Source organism: Pteronotus mesoamericanus, unplaced genomic scaffold (genome assembly GCF_021234165.1).
Source record: "Pteronotus mesoamericanus isolate MK-2021 breed Mesoamerican mustached bat unplaced genomic scaffold, CSHL_Meso_final contig_169, whole genome shotgun sequence".
NCBI lineage: Eukaryota > Metazoa > Chordata > Mammalia > Chiroptera > Mormoopidae > Pteronotus > Pteronotus mesoamericanus.
In genome coordinates this window covers 21,257,798-21,277,860 of record NW_026555068.1, presented here as the reverse complement: position 1 = coordinate 21,277,860, position 20,063 = coordinate 21,257,798, and the positions used below count along the sequence as shown (strand labels likewise).

General features: G+C 48.5%; 1 protein-coding gene across 7 annotated transcripts in view; it reads right to left on the bottom strand.

Annotated features, from left to right (window-relative positions):
* Positions 1-20,063, bottom strand: part of ACSL1 (acyl-CoA synthetase long chain family member 1) — a 55,145-nt gene that overhangs the window by 10,020 nt on the left and 25,062 nt on the right. For 5 of the 7 annotated variants that reach the window (XM_054566169.1, XM_054566170.1, XM_054566172.1 and 2 more), the window contains 10 exons: positions 16,331-16,445; positions 13,314-13,378; positions 10,450-10,551; positions 8,235-8,334; positions 7,836-8,014; positions 4,688-4,720; positions 4,516-4,567; positions 3,924-3,997; positions 1,450-1,527; positions 1,308-1,385 (listed from right to left, as the gene is read on the bottom strand). In XM_054566169.1, coding sequence (XP_054422144.1) covers positions 1,308-1,385; positions 1,450-1,527; positions 3,924-3,997; positions 4,516-4,567; positions 4,688-4,720; positions 7,836-8,014; positions 8,235-8,334; positions 10,450-10,551; positions 13,314-13,378; positions 16,331-16,445 — 876 coding nt within the window. The remainder of the gene's footprint in view (positions 1-1,307; positions 1,386-1,449; positions 1,528-3,923; positions 3,998-4,515; positions 4,568-4,687; positions 4,721-7,835; positions 8,015-8,234; positions 8,335-10,449; positions 10,552-13,313; positions 13,379-16,330; positions 16,446-20,063) is intronic. The other 2 variants (XM_054566174.1, XM_054566175.1) reach the window with 2 other exon arrangements.

Here is a 20,063-nt window from a genome sequence, read left to right as displayed (position 1 = left end):
CCCTTCCTTGACTCTAACTAAAAACTTCCACAAAAGCCACGGGGTGTGTCATGGCTGAGACACTAGGGCCTCTCACAGGAGCACGGCTTGTTCCTCAGCAGTAATCTCTTGCATGACTGTTTCTCTGTTGGATGCAAACTGCTGGATGCAAGTGCTGTATGCACTTGGCGAATGGTACGCGTCTTTCAAATTTCAAAAAGAAAGATTCAGCCGTGGCTGGGTGACTCGGTTGGTTGGAGCATCAACCCACATGCCCAAAGGTTGCGGGTTTGATCCCCAGTTGGGCACAAACGTGGGGCAACCGATCGATGCTTCTCTCTCTTTCTCCCTCCCCCTTCCTCTCATTCTAAAAATCAACAAATATACCCTTGAGTGAGGACTTAAAAAAAAAAAAAAGATTCAAAAAGATGATGCAACGGAAGTACACATAGTCTCAGGCCTGAAAGCAGAAACCACTAGAAAGGCACACCAGGGTTCATTGTTTAAAAATTAAAGTTCAGAGGCTTTTTTGAGTGTGGCTGGCCTCCCAGGCACACTTCTAAGACTACCACCAGGTATATATGATCCATTATCAACTCTTTTGACATCACTTGGTAAGCTCACCAATTCTCCGGAGGTGTGCAGAAAGCAGAAGGAACAAAGAGAAGATGGGATCTAATGACTCCCAGTCCTTAAGGGGTGAATAAATCCTACAGGGCTGCAGGCAGCCAATCAAGGGGTGTGGACCCTCTATTAATCACCTCTCTGTGGCCAACACCAGCATGGGGTGTGGCATGTGGGTGGTGCTCATTAAATATTTCTAAATGAATGAATGGAGATCATTTTTCCTATAAATATACAATCCAGAATTGTCCAACAAGGGAAGAAGGCGGTTCTTGGCCAGCTTTCAAATGAGTCACACAGTTGGGTACACGGAGCCCCGGCAAAGGGCAGCTCAAGAGCACCCTGCTTTTCCAAGGTCACTCAGAATTTTGGTGAAAGAATTAGTCTTAAGCGAACATGGGCATTTATGAACAACCACAATCAAAAATAGAGACTTTTCACAGAGCAGAAGCTTCACTAGGTTTTGTCGGATGGTATTTATAAAATTTCTACTTATACAGTTAATCTTTCTGGAATCATGTCCACAGTCATATCATTCAAAAGCCTGAGCTTCTAATTTTAAAATGAATGATTAAAGTTCAAGTATTCAGATCAAGAAAAAAGATCAGGAAAAAAGCGACACTTGGGTAGATAATTAGCCCCATTTATAAAACGGAGCTCGGCAAGAACTGAGTGTGGGGAGAGGGCGTGCGCACCAGACTTACCAACATCAGCCGTTCGAACATGTGTGCAAGTGGTAAGTACGAAATGTGTGTGTCACTGCCGTTCAGGACAAGCATTTTCTGTAAAACACAACAACTTAGAGCACAGACACACAAGACAGAAACACAAAGCTTGATGCCTTACCTCGACAACTCTTTCAAACATGTGGGCGAGAGGCAAGAAAGAGATCAGTGTATCGTCTGGAGAGGGGCTGACAGTGTTCTGCAAGCAAAGACACCAGCGAGGTGGAGAGGTGTTACAACCCATGGCTTTCCACGCTGTTTAGAGCACGTGATACCTGAACACTAAGGAGCAATGGCTTTGCTCATGATCTGCGCTTATTCCTCACCAAGGAATGAAGTGAAAAACAATGTTTTAATTACTCAAAGGCGTGGAGGTCGTGGAAACGACACAGAAGGTCGTGGAAACGACAAAGTAAGTGCACTTAGCATGTTTGTCAAAATAAGGAAAATTTTGCCCAAATTGGGGTGTTAAAGTTTCCCGTGCTCTAATCATTCATTATTTAAAAGTTACAGCGCCCCACTACCCAGCAAGCTAAATCACACCTAAAGGTAAGAAACATAAGATCCGGTTCAGCCTAAGACAGCATTTTAGGTTGTGGAAATGTAACATCCAGTCCAACATAAGAGAGCATTTTATGTTGTAAGGGGGAGTGGGAGAGAAAATAAGAAAAACTGGATTTCTAAGCTCCTTTTATCTATAGCGTAAGTGCATCTGGAGTATTTTACTTTGATCAACGTCTTTACCATAAAGCCCACCTTTACCCACGAAAAATAGCCCAGTTTGTCTAATGCCAGCTCTGATCTGGCACCAGGGTTTCCTAGGAAACGCTGACTGCCATAGGTCTGTGCCTCGGTTAGGTCTGGACATCTGGCTTCCACTTCGTGGCTCTCAGTGGGCTCTCCTTATGGCCAAGCACAGCGAGGGTCTGCGTGGAGTGTTCACGTTACCGACATAAAGAGTGCCGGCCAACACAGGGGCTGCCAACAGCGGCCGCTTCACCCCAACTGAGAGGACAGCACGGGTGGGTGCCTGGGGCGCGCCCCCTACGGAGCCCTGCTGCCCCTCCCCGAAGCTGGGCCATCCTTCGTGGGAAGGGGGAAATGGGTGAGAGCACAGGCCTGAGCAAATAAATGCCGGAGTCCCAGAAGCACCTCATGCAGCCTGAACATGTCATAATCCGGGGCTAATTTTAGGCAAGTGTGGTCTGCATCGCAACCAGTACTTCTCTGTGGCAAACTGTTACATAATGAGAAATCAGACTCAATAAAATCTACAGTTTTCAATTTTCTGAGTTAGTGTAACAAATAATATGCATTGGCATCATTAGAAATTTGATAAAGTTGTGAATGCCCCTGGCAATGGAATATTTTAATCAGAGTTCTATAATCATTTGCTTCAATGAGCCACTAATGCATTTTAAGTTTTCTTTGAAAGCCAATTAGAAAATTAAAATTTTACTTTGGTAAGGTATGACATACTGACTGCCATTTAGAAAGCTCACACCAAGAAAGCACCCCGGGACCCAAGAGAGCGTGAGCAGGAGTGAAAGCCAGGGGGGCCCGCAGCAGCCCCCAGACACGCCCGCTGCCCCGCTCTGCAGCACAGCCTGGCCACAGGCCACGTCCACCCAGAGACAGGCAGAAAGGTGTCCGATGTGCACAAAGGGTCTGAGGGCAAGGCCTTATCCCGTTTGTGGTAACTCCCTAAAAGGCACGTTGGAAACATACCCTTGGTGCTAGGGGCTGCCTCACATCACACCCCCCCCCGCCCCCCCCGCCCCCCGCCGCCTTCCAATTCATAACATGGAGGCTCTAACCCCATACGGCTACATTTGGAGAGGGGGCGGGGGGGGGTAACTGAGGTTAAGTGAGGTCACAAGGGTGGGGCCCTGATCCAAAACAACTGGTGTTGTCAGAAGAGGAGACGCCAGAAACCTCTCCCATCCTCCTTGCACACGAGAGGAAAGGCCAGGCGAGGCATAGTGAGAGGGTAGCTGCCTGCAAGCCAGGGAGAGAGCCCTCACCAGACACTGAATTTGCTGCCACCTTGATCATGGACTTCTAGCCTCCAGAACTCTGAAGAAATAAATGTCTGCTGTTTAAGCCACTGGACCTGTGCTGTCTGGCTATGGCAGCCCATGGAGACTGAGACACCTGGGTAGCAGCTGCAGGTCGATGCTTTAGTCCCTCTCATAAAATGGAAGTCAAACCGACCGTAATAAACAATAATAATTTAAAAACCTTCCGCACCATTTAACATTTCATTGCCAACTTAAGAGCAGGGAAGAGCAGAAGAGAGTCATGTCTTCTCTGTCCTCTCCTGACAGTACTTGCAAGGCAGCAAAGTTTCACTGTAGGAAAGTAGTAATAAATGTTACCTGCCCTGCACCTAACAGTCAGAGCAGGGGCTAGAGAGCAGGCCCACAGGGGAACAAGGAGAGTGAACAGCATGAAGGCTCGGATCTTCTCTCCACCCCAGAGAGTCCACGTGCAGCGTGGACTAGGCATCGGGGAACTTCCTTTACCACTTTCCTTCTTGAGGCTGAACGGCAACCAACGGATGTGAAGAAAGATGGCAACATCCCCCAAATTTACCTCCGTCATTTTCACAAAAGCCGAAGAATCGCTCACTATATTTCCATGGGTGATCAAGGCTCCTTTGGGGTTGCCTGAGGAACACAAGGAGCAGAACGAAGTCAGAGGACAGCGACTCCATGCAGGAATGACACATGGAAAACAAGCCCAGCAATCCTGCGTATCAATCACGGTCTAAAATGCCTCTGGTTTAGGTATACCCGGAAAGTTGAATGTTGAGTAACACTAAATTCCGGAGTGATCTGCCATCCTTTAAATGAAACTTAGTATCTTCAACACTGTTTATTAAGTGGGGACATTTCAGAGGGTGTGTGGCAGTAAGAGGAGGAAAACCAGGAGTTTTTTTGTATTTCTGTAAATTACTGATACAGCTTGCCTCAGGAAGATGGAGGAAATGGCGCCTTCCATTAATGCTTGAGGAAATACGTGACATACGTGATTCTGAGCATGTCTTACAGAGTGACGGGAAGACTGTGCCTGAACCACTTCCGTCTCTTCTGCCTTCAGTCCATCTACAGTTCAATAAGTCATCCCAAAAAGGGGTTAAACACTCTCGGATACCACTTAGCAGCAACTCCCTTGTGAAACTTACCTGTAGTTCCACTCGTGAAACAGATCACTGCAAGGTCTTCAGGTGCTGGAGGCTACAGCACATTTAAAAAAAAAAAGGCAATAAAAATCAGAGGAGAAACCCCAAGCTTTCCACTTGTCTCAGAGGAGACTGGACACAGGAGGCTGTGGCAGGGTCTCACATGGCCTCTTACCTTGGGCTTCTTTCTGTTGGCTCTTCCCAGGTCCTTAATTAGAAGAGAAAAAAAAAATCTTAAATAGAAACATTTTTTAAATGTAAAGAATAAGGTCACATCAAGACACGTCAGGCTGAATTTACTGTGGGATTTGCTGACAGTATAAGTATAAGGGCTCAAAGACAGTATAAATTTCCAATTAAATAAACTCTGGCAACTTCATTAAACCGGGACCAAAAATCTTACCCATCGCTCTAGGAAGCCATTTTTTCCAGTTGTCTTTTCTCTTATACAAGACGATAGAAATGGTATTAAGACTGGACTTTAAAATAGGGTTTATTCAAAAGACAAGAACCAAAGTCTTCTAGATGGACTTCTTGTCCCCACCCTCTCTTCCTATTCTGGCCTTTCACAAAGCCCAGCTCTTCGCTATCATCACAGAACCACAGATGCTCAGCACGTCCCCAAATCAAAGCAAAGTGAGATATGTGATTGCCCGGTTCTGTATAACTGGCATCTTCAATCCGGAGAGAAAACGCGGCCTCAGCCAGCTTTAAATGCTAGCCATTTCAGAGGCTCAGACATCTGTTCTCCTCACATGGAGCAGAGGAAGGACTGGGGACCGCCGACACAAAAGAGGCCATGACAAAGATCTAAGGTCTCTTGCGGATGGGAGCGAAGGAGAAGAGCGGCAGGTTCATCCGGCAGATGCAGCATTTCCCAGCACCTCACCACCAAGGGCTCGCTCTACGCTGTTCAGTTTACTGCGGGAGGCAGTCTCTGTGGCAACTTTAATATCTATTAATTGTTGAGGTGAACTATTTATACTCGTTTTCTATTAAAATTGAACAGCTCAAGTGAGCACATGAGCAAGCATGCCTTGAATTAAATAAATATTAGACGGGTGTGCTCAAGGCTCAGTGAGTTTCTGTCCAGCAGACAGTTTTAAACAGTCTTTAGTCTTAATTACATTTTAAGTTATATATACAACAGATCACTGATGAAACACAGGCATGCTAATGTCCAAACTGAAGCCAACTAAGAGGTAAAGCAAAGAGAATTCCACCTATGTTTTTCAAAATCACCTTTATCCATCTAAATTCCCACGAATCTATTCAAAATTCTTACATAACTTCTCAAGATCTCCAGTTCTTCTAAAATTGATGATAAATGAAATAAACCAATAGTGATATGCAATCTACCTTCCAATTTATTGGGAACAACACTGGCCCCGCTAGTGCACTATTTGCCAGGACAGTCTCACTGCCTGAAACCTGCCCCATGCCGCTAAGAAAAAAGTAGGGTGATTGTGACAAGTTGCCATCTTTAGGTTCCAAATGCCAGGAAAAGAAGGACCATAAACAGAAGGAGCTGAGTTCTAGTTCATGATTGGCATGCTGCAGCATTTGAGGGTGATAAAATCTGCAACCTCCTGAAAATGTATCCAGTAAAAGACAGACTGAGGACTGAACAGAGGGACAGAGGGAGGGACTGCTGTGTGATGAAGCAAATGCACTAAAATGGTCATTGCAGACTCCTGGTGGATACATGGAGTCTACTGCACTCTTCTTTCAACTTGTTTTCATGTTTTAAATTTTTTATAATAAAATAGGAAAAATGCAAAAATTTCAAATGCCAATGTTTATATTTTTGATCCCACATAAGTATATAGTAATATAAACTTGATCACAAGATCAACCATAAAGCTAATTTTAAATAAGTCTGTGTGGTGATGGATAATTACTAGTTAGTGGGAAGACCATATTATGAGGTATAAAAATGTCCAATCTCTATCTTGTACATCTGAAACTAATAAAATATGATATCGTATACCAACCATACTTAAATTTTAAAAAGATAAAGATAAGTGAACAGTGAGACCAACAGAGATGTGAGGCATCAACCAGAAACATACTTAACAATTTTTACAATAAACATAAGGTTTTACAAGGCCAAAAGATTCATTTCTTAAACCCTTAATCTTTTGCTTATAATTTTTTTAAAAACAACGTACGAATCATATTACACAGGTAAGGGTAAAGCAATGTCTTTTATAAATGAAGATTTTAATATAAACTTTATATTATAATCCTCATTCACGCATCTACATTTTTTAATCTTAAAATTACTTTTTTATCATATTGTAGTCAACAAAGACAACAATAACTTCTGTGTGTTTGTGCTGAGGGGTGGTCAGGGAAAGGGAGTGAAGGAGGGGAAAAAGCGATCACATGACTGTGAAAGGGGCTGGAAGCAACAGAAAGAGAAACTGAGGCCCGCTGACCAGCACAGCATGCCTGCTGGCTCTCACGAACCCACGCTGTCAGCATCAGGCGCTGCTGTATCTGTGCGCGTGTGCGTGTGTGCGCGTGTGCGTGCACGCGTGCGTGTGTGTGTGTGTGTGTGTGTGGCAGAAGGCACTGTTGCTTCTAGGTTTCCCAGGAAAGGTTTTATAAATCCTTCTTTATAGCCTCAAATTCTTTATAGAAAACTATTAATAAATTTTAAACCCCTATTTATAACTGTTCCAGGAAAACGCATGACGTTTTCAGAAACAGAACTGCTGACTCCACGGAGCCTAACTCTGCCTGCGATGTGCACACATGACACCCTCCCCCCACAGCTCCGAGGGGCTGAGCCATACCCAAGGCCGACAGGGAGATCCGCTCCTTATGGGACCGATGTCAAGCCACCAGTTTAAATAGGAGCCATGCTCGTTTTCCTAGAATGGTTACCTTTAAAGTTGTGCTGAACATGAATCTGAAGAAATTTAATATGAAAATAAACCGAATCAAACATCTCTGCTGTAAATCCACTAGGCCTCTACAAAAGCAACTTGGGGGACAAAAGGAGGCAGATGTCCATCCCTGGCTCTGCTTTAGAGACAAAGTAAGTGAGGAGACAGAAACGGAAATCTCCACCTAAATCTCAAGCTCACATTCCTGGCTTGTCAGGGCTCCAGGATAAGCAGGTGAGCACTGCAATTCACTTCAGGAAAGGGCTTTCTGTGAGGGGCGCAGCCCTCACGCTGGGCACGCGGGGAAGTACCTCCTCGTGCGAGCCAGGGTCTCTGCTCTCGGTCTTTCGTGGGCGGTGAGCCCCCGGCCCGGGCTGCGGCTGTGTGGCCGCAGTGGCAACCGCCCCGGAGCAGGGTGGCGGGGCTCACCTCCATGGCCTTCATGCTGATGATCTCCACCCCACACTTCTTGCCTCGTTCCAACAGCTCGCTGCCGTAGGAGTCCATGACAACTACGATTTTAAGGCCTGGTGTTAACTTATTTTCTACGCCTTCCAATAACATGTTGACCTTCTCTGGCTTGTCAACAAAAACCACAGAGAGTTCAGCTGGAAAGAAAGAGATACAATGAGTAATACACTCTGGAATATTAAAGCTTGACTACATAATTTTTTAATTCTAAGGTTATTTTAAGTACTACATTTTTTAAAATAGAAAGGTAGTTGTACATTTAAATATAAACTCCCAATCAAATCAAGTACAAGCAAATGTAAATCACTGCCTCTATCCAGTAACGAGGCCAACATCCACCCAACACCACAGATGTACCTTTGTTAACTATGTAAGTGATCGCTTCGGTTCCGAGGGTGTCGTACAGAGGCACAATCACCATTGAGTAAGCATAGCATCCCTGTTCAATGATCACCCACTAAGAACAGAGAGGGTCGGGGAGAGAAAAAGAGACATCACCACAGAGCCCCTCCACGGGGGCCGACACTCAAAATCTGAGGCGCAAACACTGGACGTAGCTCACTCACTGCATGCACACCTACTACTATGTGCCAGGCACTGTGAGGACATTCACAATGAGGACAAAACACCAGTCCCCTTCTTAAAAGGAATGGGCCACCTTTGTGGGGGAGGTGACTGAGCTGTCCCTGGTTAGAACAGCACAGTTTGGACAGACAAGGGAAAGGAAAGGAGACCCCCAGAGCGGGGACTGCAGAATTAGAGGCAGGGAGGAACAGCTGGCTGGCCCTGCGGTCCATGCAGGGAGCGGGGAAATGGAAGGCCAGAGGTGCGTGGGGGCAAGCCCTCGGCCCTGGTCCCAGCAATGCCCAGCCGCTGGGGGTTTCTCAGCAAAACAGTGGCCGTGGGTCTGAGGAAGGTCCGTCTGGCCACAGTGCGCGCTAGGGCCTGGAATGGGGCCAGGGGCATACTATCTAACAGGAAAGTCGTCAGGCAGTCTCCCCAGAAAAGGGATGATGAAAGGCGATGTAGTAACTGGTCACCCGGCCTCCAATCTCAGAAGCCACATAGCAACTCACCAGCCTACAAGGCAAATGCGGCAAGCTCCTCAGGGCCCTGTCCCGTCCGTCGGCCGCTCCCACCCTCCACTGGACTTGCACGCGGGCAGGCGGGGGCAGAGTGGCCGTGGGAAGGGAGTGCGCCCTCTCTCGGCCTGCAGCTGCTTTTTCTCCTCTTTCCCCCTTGAGCCCAATTTCAATCTACCAGCAGGGAGGTGAGGCCCAAGCCCCTTAGCAAGCACAGTGGTACAAGTGGTCCTCTCTTCTCTGCCCCTTCTCCTGCGACTCCAAGCTCTCATGTTAAAGTTCCCATGTTAAAATGCCTCATTCCCCAACACGAACATGCTGCTTGCTGAGAACATTTCTTTGGCTCCTGTCAACACTCCATTCAGCTGCCACCTCCGGAAAGTCCTCCTTGACTGAGCTCCTATACTCCTCCTGCCCTCTGTCCACACTCGGTATGTTACAGAGAAAGCATCAGCTTTGCAGGCTTTCTTTACGCAGTACCTCATGGAGAGGATCCAAGTCACTGTTGCACTTTGGTGCCTTGCTCACTGCCTGGCATGTAGTAGGTACTCAATAAACACATGCTGAACTAACTCATAAACATAGGAAGAAGATTACTTCTCAAAGGAATGTGTCCTAATTGTAGAGTTATTTTAAAACTTCCCTAAAACAAAAATGTTGGGTGTGTTCATCTCAATAGGTTTCTCTTCAAATAAAAGAAATTAAATTCAAATGAAAGAAATTAAATTCCCTAGCTGTGGAAAATGCTATCCTTCCCTTAGTGGGACATAAAATACTAAGAAATCAGTCTAATTTACAAAATAGTCAGCAGCATATGGATTGAGCCAGCACACCTTTTGGACACAAGTAGGTCCAGGAATCAACTCAGTTTCTTCAAGTCAGGTGCTTGAACTTTTCCAAGCCAGCTATGCCATGACTTTGCTCACTAACAGTGTGAGCGCTGCCTCCAAAAGAGCTATTTACATTCAGGTAACAGGAGGGTTTACGGAAGCGCCGCCCGAGCTGGGGCAGGGAGCTGAACAGGCTGGGAGGCTAAGTTAAGGCCCCACAGGTGCTTGTCCTGCTGTCCGTGGTGTCGACAACTTAGTGACCTGATCAGAGGGAAGCGTTAAACCTTTCAGAAAGCAAACAGGAGTTTGCTGCTGGACAAACTGTATCCCAGCTTCTTTGTAATTCATTAACACTATTTTTCTAATCACAAAAGACACTGTTAGTCACCTGTTTATAAAGATTTTGTCTGGGAATCCAGCTTAAAAAAAACAAAACCAGTAATTTTAAAAAGTGAATTTTTTTTCCCCACCCAAAGGCTAACAGCAAATCAGGCCCTGGTTCGGGTTTTCACATGTGTCACTTTCTGAGGTGTGACCCAAAGCCATCTTCTTGGTAGAAAGCAAACCACAAATCTGACCTCAAGCAGAGGGAGGTATGTGCCCCGACCCCTCTCCTGACAACTCGCAAAGCCGGGAACAGGCAGGGCCGACGGTGGTTACCTCGGGTCTGTTCTGAGCGAAGATGCCGACGAACTGATCCGAGGCAGCCTTGACGCCCTTCTGCAGCAGCGCGGAGCCGATGCACTCGGACATGTCCTCCACCTGCAGTGGAAGGGAAGCCGGGACGGGGTCAGGCCTGACTCAAGGGACAGAGCTTGCTGGGTGCGGCCAGCAAGCAGTGCGGCTCAGGGAGGCAGCGTGGGAGCCGACCGGTGCTCCTGCCCTGACACTGTTTTGGACGGCACAGGCTTCGATCACCAGAGCCCACCCCTGGGGGACGACCACAGCGTCCCTGTGGCAAGGGGAGCAGCGGCTTGTGGGCCACTGCATGCAAGGGTTTCCTGCCCAGCTCTTCTTACTACTGCGGTTTTACAAAATCTCATAAATGTATAAGAGAAATACAGTCACACATCGAAAATTTTTTTTTTATATTTATAAAGAGCAGCAAGGCAGCCAAAACTTGTCATTTGGTATAAACATAGGAACGGCATGTTTTGGGGAGATCTTTTTTTTAAAAAAAGAAACAAGTTCTTATCATTGGGCTCTCCAATTCCATTCTTGATAATTTATTCTTAGGAAATAGTTCAATTTTAAAAGGAAGCTTTAAAAAATGGTACGTACAAAGGCATATATTTCAAAATTACCCCAAATCACAAAACTCTAGGGGACAAAAGACCAGTGGCTGGCTAGTTCAGTACATGATGGCAAATCTCTGGGAAAATGTCACATAGCCAGTAAATATTACAATTATGAAAACCATACCAAACTTAGAACACTTGTAACAATTTAAGTAAAAAATAATACAAAAATGCATCCTAAAATTAGGCAGGACTATATATTTGACCCCCTCCCCTCCCCATTGCTACCCCAAATTAACTAGGAAAACCTTTTTCAATCTTAGCATATGGAATTCATCTCTTTCTTCTCAGTTGGTGGGTTCTCGAGAGCACTTTGAACCCCGGCCCGCACCCAGGGGAGACCCGGCCACACCCCGCCGTGCCTGGACCTGGTTGGCTCTGGCACACGGGGCCATCGTCACTCTGCCCATGGAGCCAGAGCTGACGCCGGTGCCGACAGGGAGTGACGGCAGCAGGCTAATCCCTGCCGCAGCCTGTGGGCTGTTTCACTGCTGTCGCCGGCACTGGAGGTGCGGGCACCTGGGCACCCTGCAGGGCCTGCAGAGCTCGGCAGGGTAACTCGCATGCGTTTATAGCTCTAGAAAGAGGGTCCGTGCCCTTCTTCAAAAGGGGGTGCTAGCCCCCCCGGTCAGAATCGCTGGGGTAGTGAAAAAATGACTTCGACACACAAATCCAAAGTTGACTTCAGGTTAAGTCAATTTTTATGTTCACCAGCCTGACCAAAATGTACAATGCGAGGATTGACACCTGCAGAAACCCCAGGGATTTTCAACCTGCTTTGAAAAATCCAGCCTGCAATGGACATGTCTTCTCTCTTCCAGCCGATACAGACCAGAAGTTATGTGGGAATGTATTACTGCATGAAATCTACAGTACGGAATGTCACGGAGTAACCCAGAACGCGCCTGAGCACTCTGGGAGGCCCCAGGACCATCATGCCATGTTACGTGTGCAACACACATACACTGTTTCTACACCACATCCAAAAATGCGGGATCTTAAAAACTACTATTTGAACACTACTATTTGGATTTGGAAGGCAAAATAAAAACAGTGAAATCCATTCCATCACCTGAACTACAGCTTGTCACTCATACAGGCAAGGTACTCCACAGACCTTGCCTCTTTGCCCTCTCTCAAGAGAGACCCAAGCAAAGCCTTCTGCAACCGGCTGAGCCTCGGACAAGGGAAGGGGAGACAATGTGCGTGCCGGCCTAGAGCGGACAGGAGTGCGACTCCTGAGCTGGCCCTGGGGATCACACACACCCCCGGGAACACACAGCCACCGGCCCCACGTTCACACAAAGCAGGGAAGGAGGGAGCTCCCCCGTGCCCCCCAGTGCCCCGGGGTGACCCGCCCAGAGCAGGGAGCCCCTTCCTGGACAGCCGCGCTGGAGACAGAGGCAGCGGGGAGGACACACCCACTGCGCCGCGGCTCCGTGGGCGCGACGTGGACTGAGAAGCAGCATCTGCGCGTGGGGTTCTTGTAATCACGATAAAAATAAAAGCGGATAGCAGCGCCTACCTGCTCTGCTCCCTGCCATTCAGCCATTCGGAAACTACCATGTCAGCAGTGGGGGCTACGGACGGGTGGGGGCCGCAGAGTGACAGGGGTAAGACACCCAGCTCCCCGCTCTCCAGCGGTCAGCTCTGGACGTCTGTGCTGCTGTCCACGGCTGCCCCGCAGTTAAACGTCACACCAGTCCCAAGCCGGCCGTGATGCACTGGGGAGCCCTACGCCAGGTGGCTCGGGCCACACCTCTGGTCCTGGCTGGCCACTAACCAGCTGTGACTGTGGGCAAGCCCCATGCCTTTCTGGGGCCCATTTTCCTCATCTATAAAATGGGAGGGTTACCCTGTGCTGGGCTTCCAATTTTTCTAAATCTCTCCCATAGGAAGGGAGTCATCCTATCCCTGAACAGGTCTGGAAAGAGAGCCGCCTGCCCCAAGCACGTTCCTAGAATTTTATCTTCACGATTACACTCGACTCCGCCACGCACCCACGTCAGTCCCACAGTAAGGCGCGCCGCACTCCCGACGGAGCCGCCTCTCCAGTGTTCCCCGCACCGCGGCGCCTCAGGCCGGCCGCTGCAGCGCCCCCGCTGGCCCGGCTCGTCAGCACTCACAGCCTGCGGGACCCTCTGGCCCAGGCCTCGGTGGCTCTGACAACTGACAAGCGGACATGCTACAGCTTGCGCAAGGCATCCACAGAGCCAGAAAACTCACCTGCTTGTATGAAAGCCATTCGTAGGGCTGGTCTGGTTTCCGAGAGCCTAAGCAAGGACCGTTATCTGAAAAAGGAGAAAAACAAAGAATGGGCACAGCATGCATAAGTGTCTCAGTCCGCATCCCACCGCAGTCCACAAAGTGCTGGGCAGACTCCCATGGTCCTGGGAGTGGACATGACGGCTGCAGACTGGAATAGTTCTCCCTGGGTTTCAGTTTGATTTTTGCTTGTTTGTTTCTTTCTATTTTGTTTCTTAAATATTAGGGCAGGAGAGGAAGAAAATGAGAGAAGGCAAACACAAACGTTAAGAAATATCAGTATGTGTCCTGACTCTAACTTTGGCACCTAAGAAGCAGAAAGAAAGCCCACATTAATTATTCACACTGAAGGCTAGCACAGTAATAAATGTAACCACTCACATTTGGAATCAAAAAGACCGGGCTGCCGAGGGTCAAGTCAGCCAGCCCTGGGGGTGCAACGCACAGCACAGTGACTACACGGCACCAAACTGTCCGCACACTCAAAACTGCTGAGGCCAGTTCTTAAAAGTCCTCATCACCAGAAAAGCAAACGTGTGACTCTGTGCGCTGATGGCTCTTAACGAGACTCCTTATGGTGACTGCTACGTGGTGGACCTGAAACTTACACCATGTTATATGTCAATTTTACCTCACCAAAAAAAAAAAAAAAAAAAAAAAGACCAGGTCAAATATGACAAAATACACTGGCCATATGAAATAATATTACTTTATTTCTCAAGACAAGAAGCTGGCAATTGATAGCCAGAGGCCAAGGCAGGAAATCAGGCCTGCCTCCTGTTCTGTAAACACTATTGTTTTTCGAAGGCAGCCTCACTCATGCATTTACATATTATCTAAGGCTGCAGTTGCACAGTCGAAACAGAGACCAAATGACCCGAAAGGTCTAAAATATTTACTGCCTGGCTCTTTACAGAAAAAGTTTGTGATTCAAGCTCCAGAATGGCGCCGTTGACCCCAGGCTCACCCAGGAAACGTAAACACGCACGCTGCGCCCAGGCCCTGTGGACAACACTCTGGAGACAATGGGACAGGCTGGGGCCTGGGCCCAGCACGTTCCAAAGCTCCCAGGGGACGGGGCGGTGCAGCAGGGACGAGGACTCCGGCACACGGGCACTCAGCCTTCACAGATGGCTTCCCAGGATAGTTTTAGAGGTTTAAACACTCTAGGATGGCCTCACCCATGATTCAACAACCCCTAACTACCTTACCTAGGTGCTGGCTTTTGTGCTCCTGTAAAAGTTTAGTTTTTTGGTAGCCTAGGAAAATGGAAGCTTAGAATAAAAAGGTCCTGCAGGGTTGGAGTGGGGGGTAGAATAGCCTGCAAAGCAGCTCCCTTCAATCAGGACAAGTTAAGGAACTGAGCTTATTTTTCTTGAAATTCTCTGAAACAGTCATCTAAGTCCTTCATTTTCCAAGTAGACAAAGTAACCCCAACAAAAAGGTACATGATTTGTGTTTATGTCAGGGGACACCCAGAAGCACAATGTTAAGCCACTACACTCCCAGATGATCCCATCCTCTGCTAACAATGGAAAAACATGTATGCACATATACATATCTACATACTTTGTGGCCGTGGTAAAGAGCATATACACGCACACAGAGGCGTGCATATATATGTACGTATGTTTCACGCACCCTCGCCTTAGGCTGACCTACCTTGTATTTATTCTCACCGACAGACCCTGACCCTGATACGAACTCTGAAGGAGCTCAGAACCTCAGCCACCTCTAAGTCAGTTCGCCTTCCTGGTACAGAGGGGCTGAACGAACCTGCCACAGGGGCACTGGGGCAAACGCCCTGAACCGACACTCCCGCTTTGCCAGGGCCCAGTTGAAACCATAGGCCCCTCTGGAGCACGTATCACGTGCAACACACTGGGGACGACAGACAGCAAGAACAGCCCAGGGCCTGTAGGGAGGTCACGATCTTGTGGCAAAGGTAAAAGCTAATCGCCAAAAGACTGAAATAACAAGGCATGGACCCCCAAGGAGCACGTCCAGAGAGGAAGAGGGAACAAGCAAAAGTAAAGAGGCTGCCTCAGAGAGAGAGGGGTGGGGGAGCAGAGGGTACCCTCCCCTTCGCTGAGGGCACATGAATGGAGCACCTACTGTGCGCCAGGCTGTATCGGTGCTGAGGGAAGAGACGGCCGCCCTGTTCGAGGAGCAGCCGCTGATGGGACAGAAGGCCAGGTAACTGCCTTTGTACCCTGAAGTGGCTTTTACAGAAACAGGTATAGGATGTGGGCAGTGAGGAGGGAATGCCTCACTTAAAGGAAGGGGATGGAAACTGATAGACCAGGAAGGTTTTATAGAAAAGGTGAAAAGCGATCTGAGTTTCATGGGATTAGGAAGACCGCATCAAGCACCCTGCGCTGGAGGAGAGAAGAGGCGTTAGGGTCGCGGGGGAGGGGCCTGGTCACCAGCGAGCAGAGGTGGCGGTGGCTCTGCGGGAAGTCCCCCATGACTGGAGCCTGGAAGAGAGAGGAGCTGGGAGGGGAGGCAGGCGCTGGTTGTCTGGGGTCTCTGCTGCCACCGTCAGTAATTAAGGGTGGTCCCATTTCCAAAGTGTTGCTGGTGGAACACTGTTTCCTTGGGGTGTCAGTATTTATTTCTTAAAATATGAGTCCCCTGATCAATAAGTTTGAAAAATATTGGACTGGGCCCAATTAAGGAGGTGTCCTAACTGCAGGAAAAGTCAGCCCATAATGAGCTAATATATATGTGACTCTCCATAAAATACATGACATGCAGAACACATTTGACCATGGAACCCACTTTCTTGCCACAGGCCACGTTGAGGGGCCAGTGGGCTTCAGGAGTCGCTCTGGAGAAGCTGTGGGAAGGGACCAGAAGGCTTGAATGGTACTAAATAGGCGAAAGACAATGAGCAAATATGCCTTTCTGAAGAAGGACCACTCCTCCTGAATGGACATCACTGAGCGTCAGCCACATGAACGCAGCACGATGCTTACTTGACACATGTATGCCCCTCTGGAAACCTTCGTATAAGGTTCTGACATCGTCGTAGAAATACTCCAAGGGCTCATCACTATTAAGCAGCGGGGACCTCCGAGCACCATCACTGCCCTATGGAAAAAGACAGACAGGTGAGCCCAGTAGAGGACAGCGCGGACAACCGACAGCCTGCTGCACACGGCTCCCTGGGCCCGGGGCGGCTGCCCAGAGAGTGCGGCTGAAGGAGCCGAGGTGCAGGGCGTGGCACCGAGGCCCGACCGTGTGTCGGCTCTTACAGAAACGACACACCACTTGGTTTCACTTCCATATCGTTCTCTCTGTTCTTCCATTTTTTTTTTTTTTAATTAGAGTTGACCATGTTCTTTTTGAGATTATTTCCACTGTTATCTCTCTTTGCCAACTGCACTACAATGCGTTAGGAACTTCGGGTTCACATAGAGCGTCTAACAGTTACGATCAGCAGCTACAAGACGCAGGGTGTGCAGAGCCGTCTGTGCGCGTGTGGTGTGCAGCACTGATAGGTGTGCAGACTTGGCACCGCGGCGTGCCCTTCTCTACGCTGTCCTCACCTGCTGGCTCAGGGGGCACGCCTGCTCTGAACCAGAGCATCTGACCAGTGGCCTGGGCCACAGAAGAGGTAGCTGTTCTCCCCTTGTGAGCTGCTGCGCCCTCGGGGCCCAGCGACACACTGCAAGGGGCCCGGGTGTCCAGAGGAACGCGGAGCATTCTTCAGAGGCTGACGAATAAAAGTTCAACTACTGTGATGCCTGAGCCTACAATTCTTTTTTTTTTTTTTTTTTTTTGTTTTTAAATTTCAGAGAAGGGCCTTCACATGTGCAACGGTCAGGAAACATTCTCTTGGGGGAAATTAGGCTCTGACAAAGGACTTCTGGTGTGACGAGGAAGCCTGTTTAGAAGGCAGAGAGGCTGCTTCTGGCTTGAGGTCTGAAGAAAGGAGGCCGGCAGGCCTCCAGGAAGAAGAGGCGAAGGGCTCGGTCTCCCAGAGCAGCGGGCCTGCTGGCAGGACCCACAGCAACTGGGCTGCGGCAGGGGAGAGCCACGTGGAGACCTTTCCTACGGCAACGACTGCCAGCCATGTTTGGATGAATTCATTTGCTTCTTGTTTTTAATTAGAATTCTTCACTCCTCCTCCCACATGCTCTTTCCTTCCCTCCAAGTTATCATTTATATGGTGAAATTTTTTTAATAACATGGAAGCATATAAAAACATATGACCAGCCCCTGTTACCAGTTTGGTGAGTCCCTTCTAGACTTTTCTCTATGCTTATACATTTACATACATTTTTCAGGATCTACTAGGCGCTACACATATGTATTTAACTCTAGATCTAAAACTGCTAATAATTTTCTGGAGTTAATATCACCCAATAATATATTCTAATCCTCACACAGTCTTCTCTATCTTAGCAGAAATTTTCTAACACCTGTAGCTATGATTCGAAATATAATTATTAACTACTATGTGCTACTTTAGAAGACAAAGAAGCTATTCTTTGTGTATATAAAGATGGAAATAGAATCATGCATCATTAATATTTAATCTCTGAGTCTATTTTCTCTTCTGCAAAATAAGGATACCATGTGTCCACGTCCAGGGTTATTTTTAGTTAAATGAACTTTCCTGTACAACATGAATATGCAGACTGTTGCTCAGACACCCTATAACGTGCCCTAACTACAATCCCAGTCCTTCTTAGCCAATATCTTTCCTACAAAAACTATTCTGATTAAAATTCAGAAGCAATTTTGTGACTTTACTATAAGATTCAGAAACCTCTTCAACCCAGGAAGCCACCCAAGGACCCAGGGCATCATGGGTAAGCAGGAAGAACAAAGGGGTGGAGGATTAAAGGACAGAGCAGGGGAAGAAGGACAAAGCTGAGAAAAGTAAGAGGTGTGCCTGGTGAAGAGGGGCCGAGGGCCACACCTGGTTGCCGCTGCTGGGCGGGGCGGGCAGCCCGGTGTCCGCAGGGGCCTCCTGACCCTCTGCTCAGAGTTTTCTCTACAGAAGCGGCTCTGCCCTCCCACGCTCCCTGCTCAGTGGGGCCCACAGCAGTCAGCAGGGAAGATGGGACGCAGAGGGTAAGACAGAGCCAGGAGTCGGGAGCCTGCCCTCAGTGACCAGAGCAGGAGAGCAGGGAGGAAGGCAGGGCGGACAGACGGCAGCAGCCTGGGATCTCGCGAGCGCCGGCTCCCCTAGGCTGAGGTCCTCAGGGGAGGACCGGGGCACCCTGGCCCTGCTAAGGAAGCAAATTAGCCAGCCCTGCGCCAGGTCCCCCGAGTCAGGAACTCTGGGGGTGTGGCCCAGCAGTGCATGCTGTGACCAGAAGCCTGTGAGGAGTGTGGGCAGCATGCAGAGCAGGACGGGGCGGGGGCGGGGGGTGGGGGCGGCGCGGGGGCAGAGGCTGGGAACGACCACCACGTAGGGCCTGGGCTGGGGCAGAGGCTGGCGGGAGCGGGGAGAATGTGGACAGGGGACGCATGGAGCCCCGATGAGGGGGATTTGGCGAGTGTCTCTGTATAGGAGAAAGGGCGAAGGGCAGAGCTGGGGGACTAGAAGACAGCAGTCCCATTTCATCAAAAACAGAGGACTAGGGGTTGTGTAGGCCTGAGAAAGTGATTAAGCTTAGCTTTGGATACACGGTGACCCTGTTCCTTCCAGAGAGGAGGCCCACTTCCCAGTGCCCATTTTGGGAATCTCTGCTCTAGCGTATGATTTGATAAGAAACTTTTGGCTAAAGAATTCTTTGATTAGGTTAATTTGTTGGTGGCATACAATCCTCAGGACTTTGGGAAACATGGAGGTAAAACAGTCAAATCCAAGTCAGAGGAGTCAGGGTAAATCCTGAATAAAGCCACCCTCTTGGCAAAGTACCATGAGGACAAGATACTTATTACTATTCTAATTAGTAGAAGTATGTGGGTTCTGTGCCAATTTAAGGCATAGGTGAAAAAGGTGAAAAGGTTACATTGTCACTTGATAGTAAGGCATACTCCCTACTGCCACGAGAAGAGAACGAAGGAATGGAATGGGTGGTGGAGACTAAGCAGCAAGATTTGTGCTTTGAAACGTGTTGCTTGATGAAATGATCACATTCCCATAAAGAATCGTTTCCGATGTGCACGCATGTGACCATTCTTCCCGAGCAAGAACGCTGCATGTAAACACCAGTGTCAGGACCTCAGTCACGCCCACGAGGGGCAAGGGAGTGCAGCCGAGTGCTGGGAAGCACATTTGTAATAACCGGACCCAAAAATGCCTGCACGTGCTACAAAAATCAACCTACTTCCAAAGCCACGGATTTAATTCCTGGGTTATTCAGGCACATGTGCCTACTTCTAGGACCAGAAAATGAAAAAATACTTCACATTTGCCTTCTCGGCTTCTGACATAACCTGCAGACTAGGGGTGGAGGTGGGGGCGTCAGTTTTGCTCAAGCAAAAGGATGAGCTAAGCAGATAATTCCAATCCAATGTGCAGAAAACCGGCGAATAAGATTGTGAGTCAGGGAGCATTATGGGCCTTCTGTTTCTTCTGCTCTGCACTTTTCAATGTGGTCATACAGTTTCCCAGTTAGAAAAAAGAAAAAAAGCGGTGAGTCAGAGCCTTGCAGTGGAATCAGTGGCCATGGGTACATTCCGCCACACTGAACCAGCCACGGTGCCCCTGAGCTTGCCTGCGTGGGCTGAGTTAGGAAACGCAAGTTC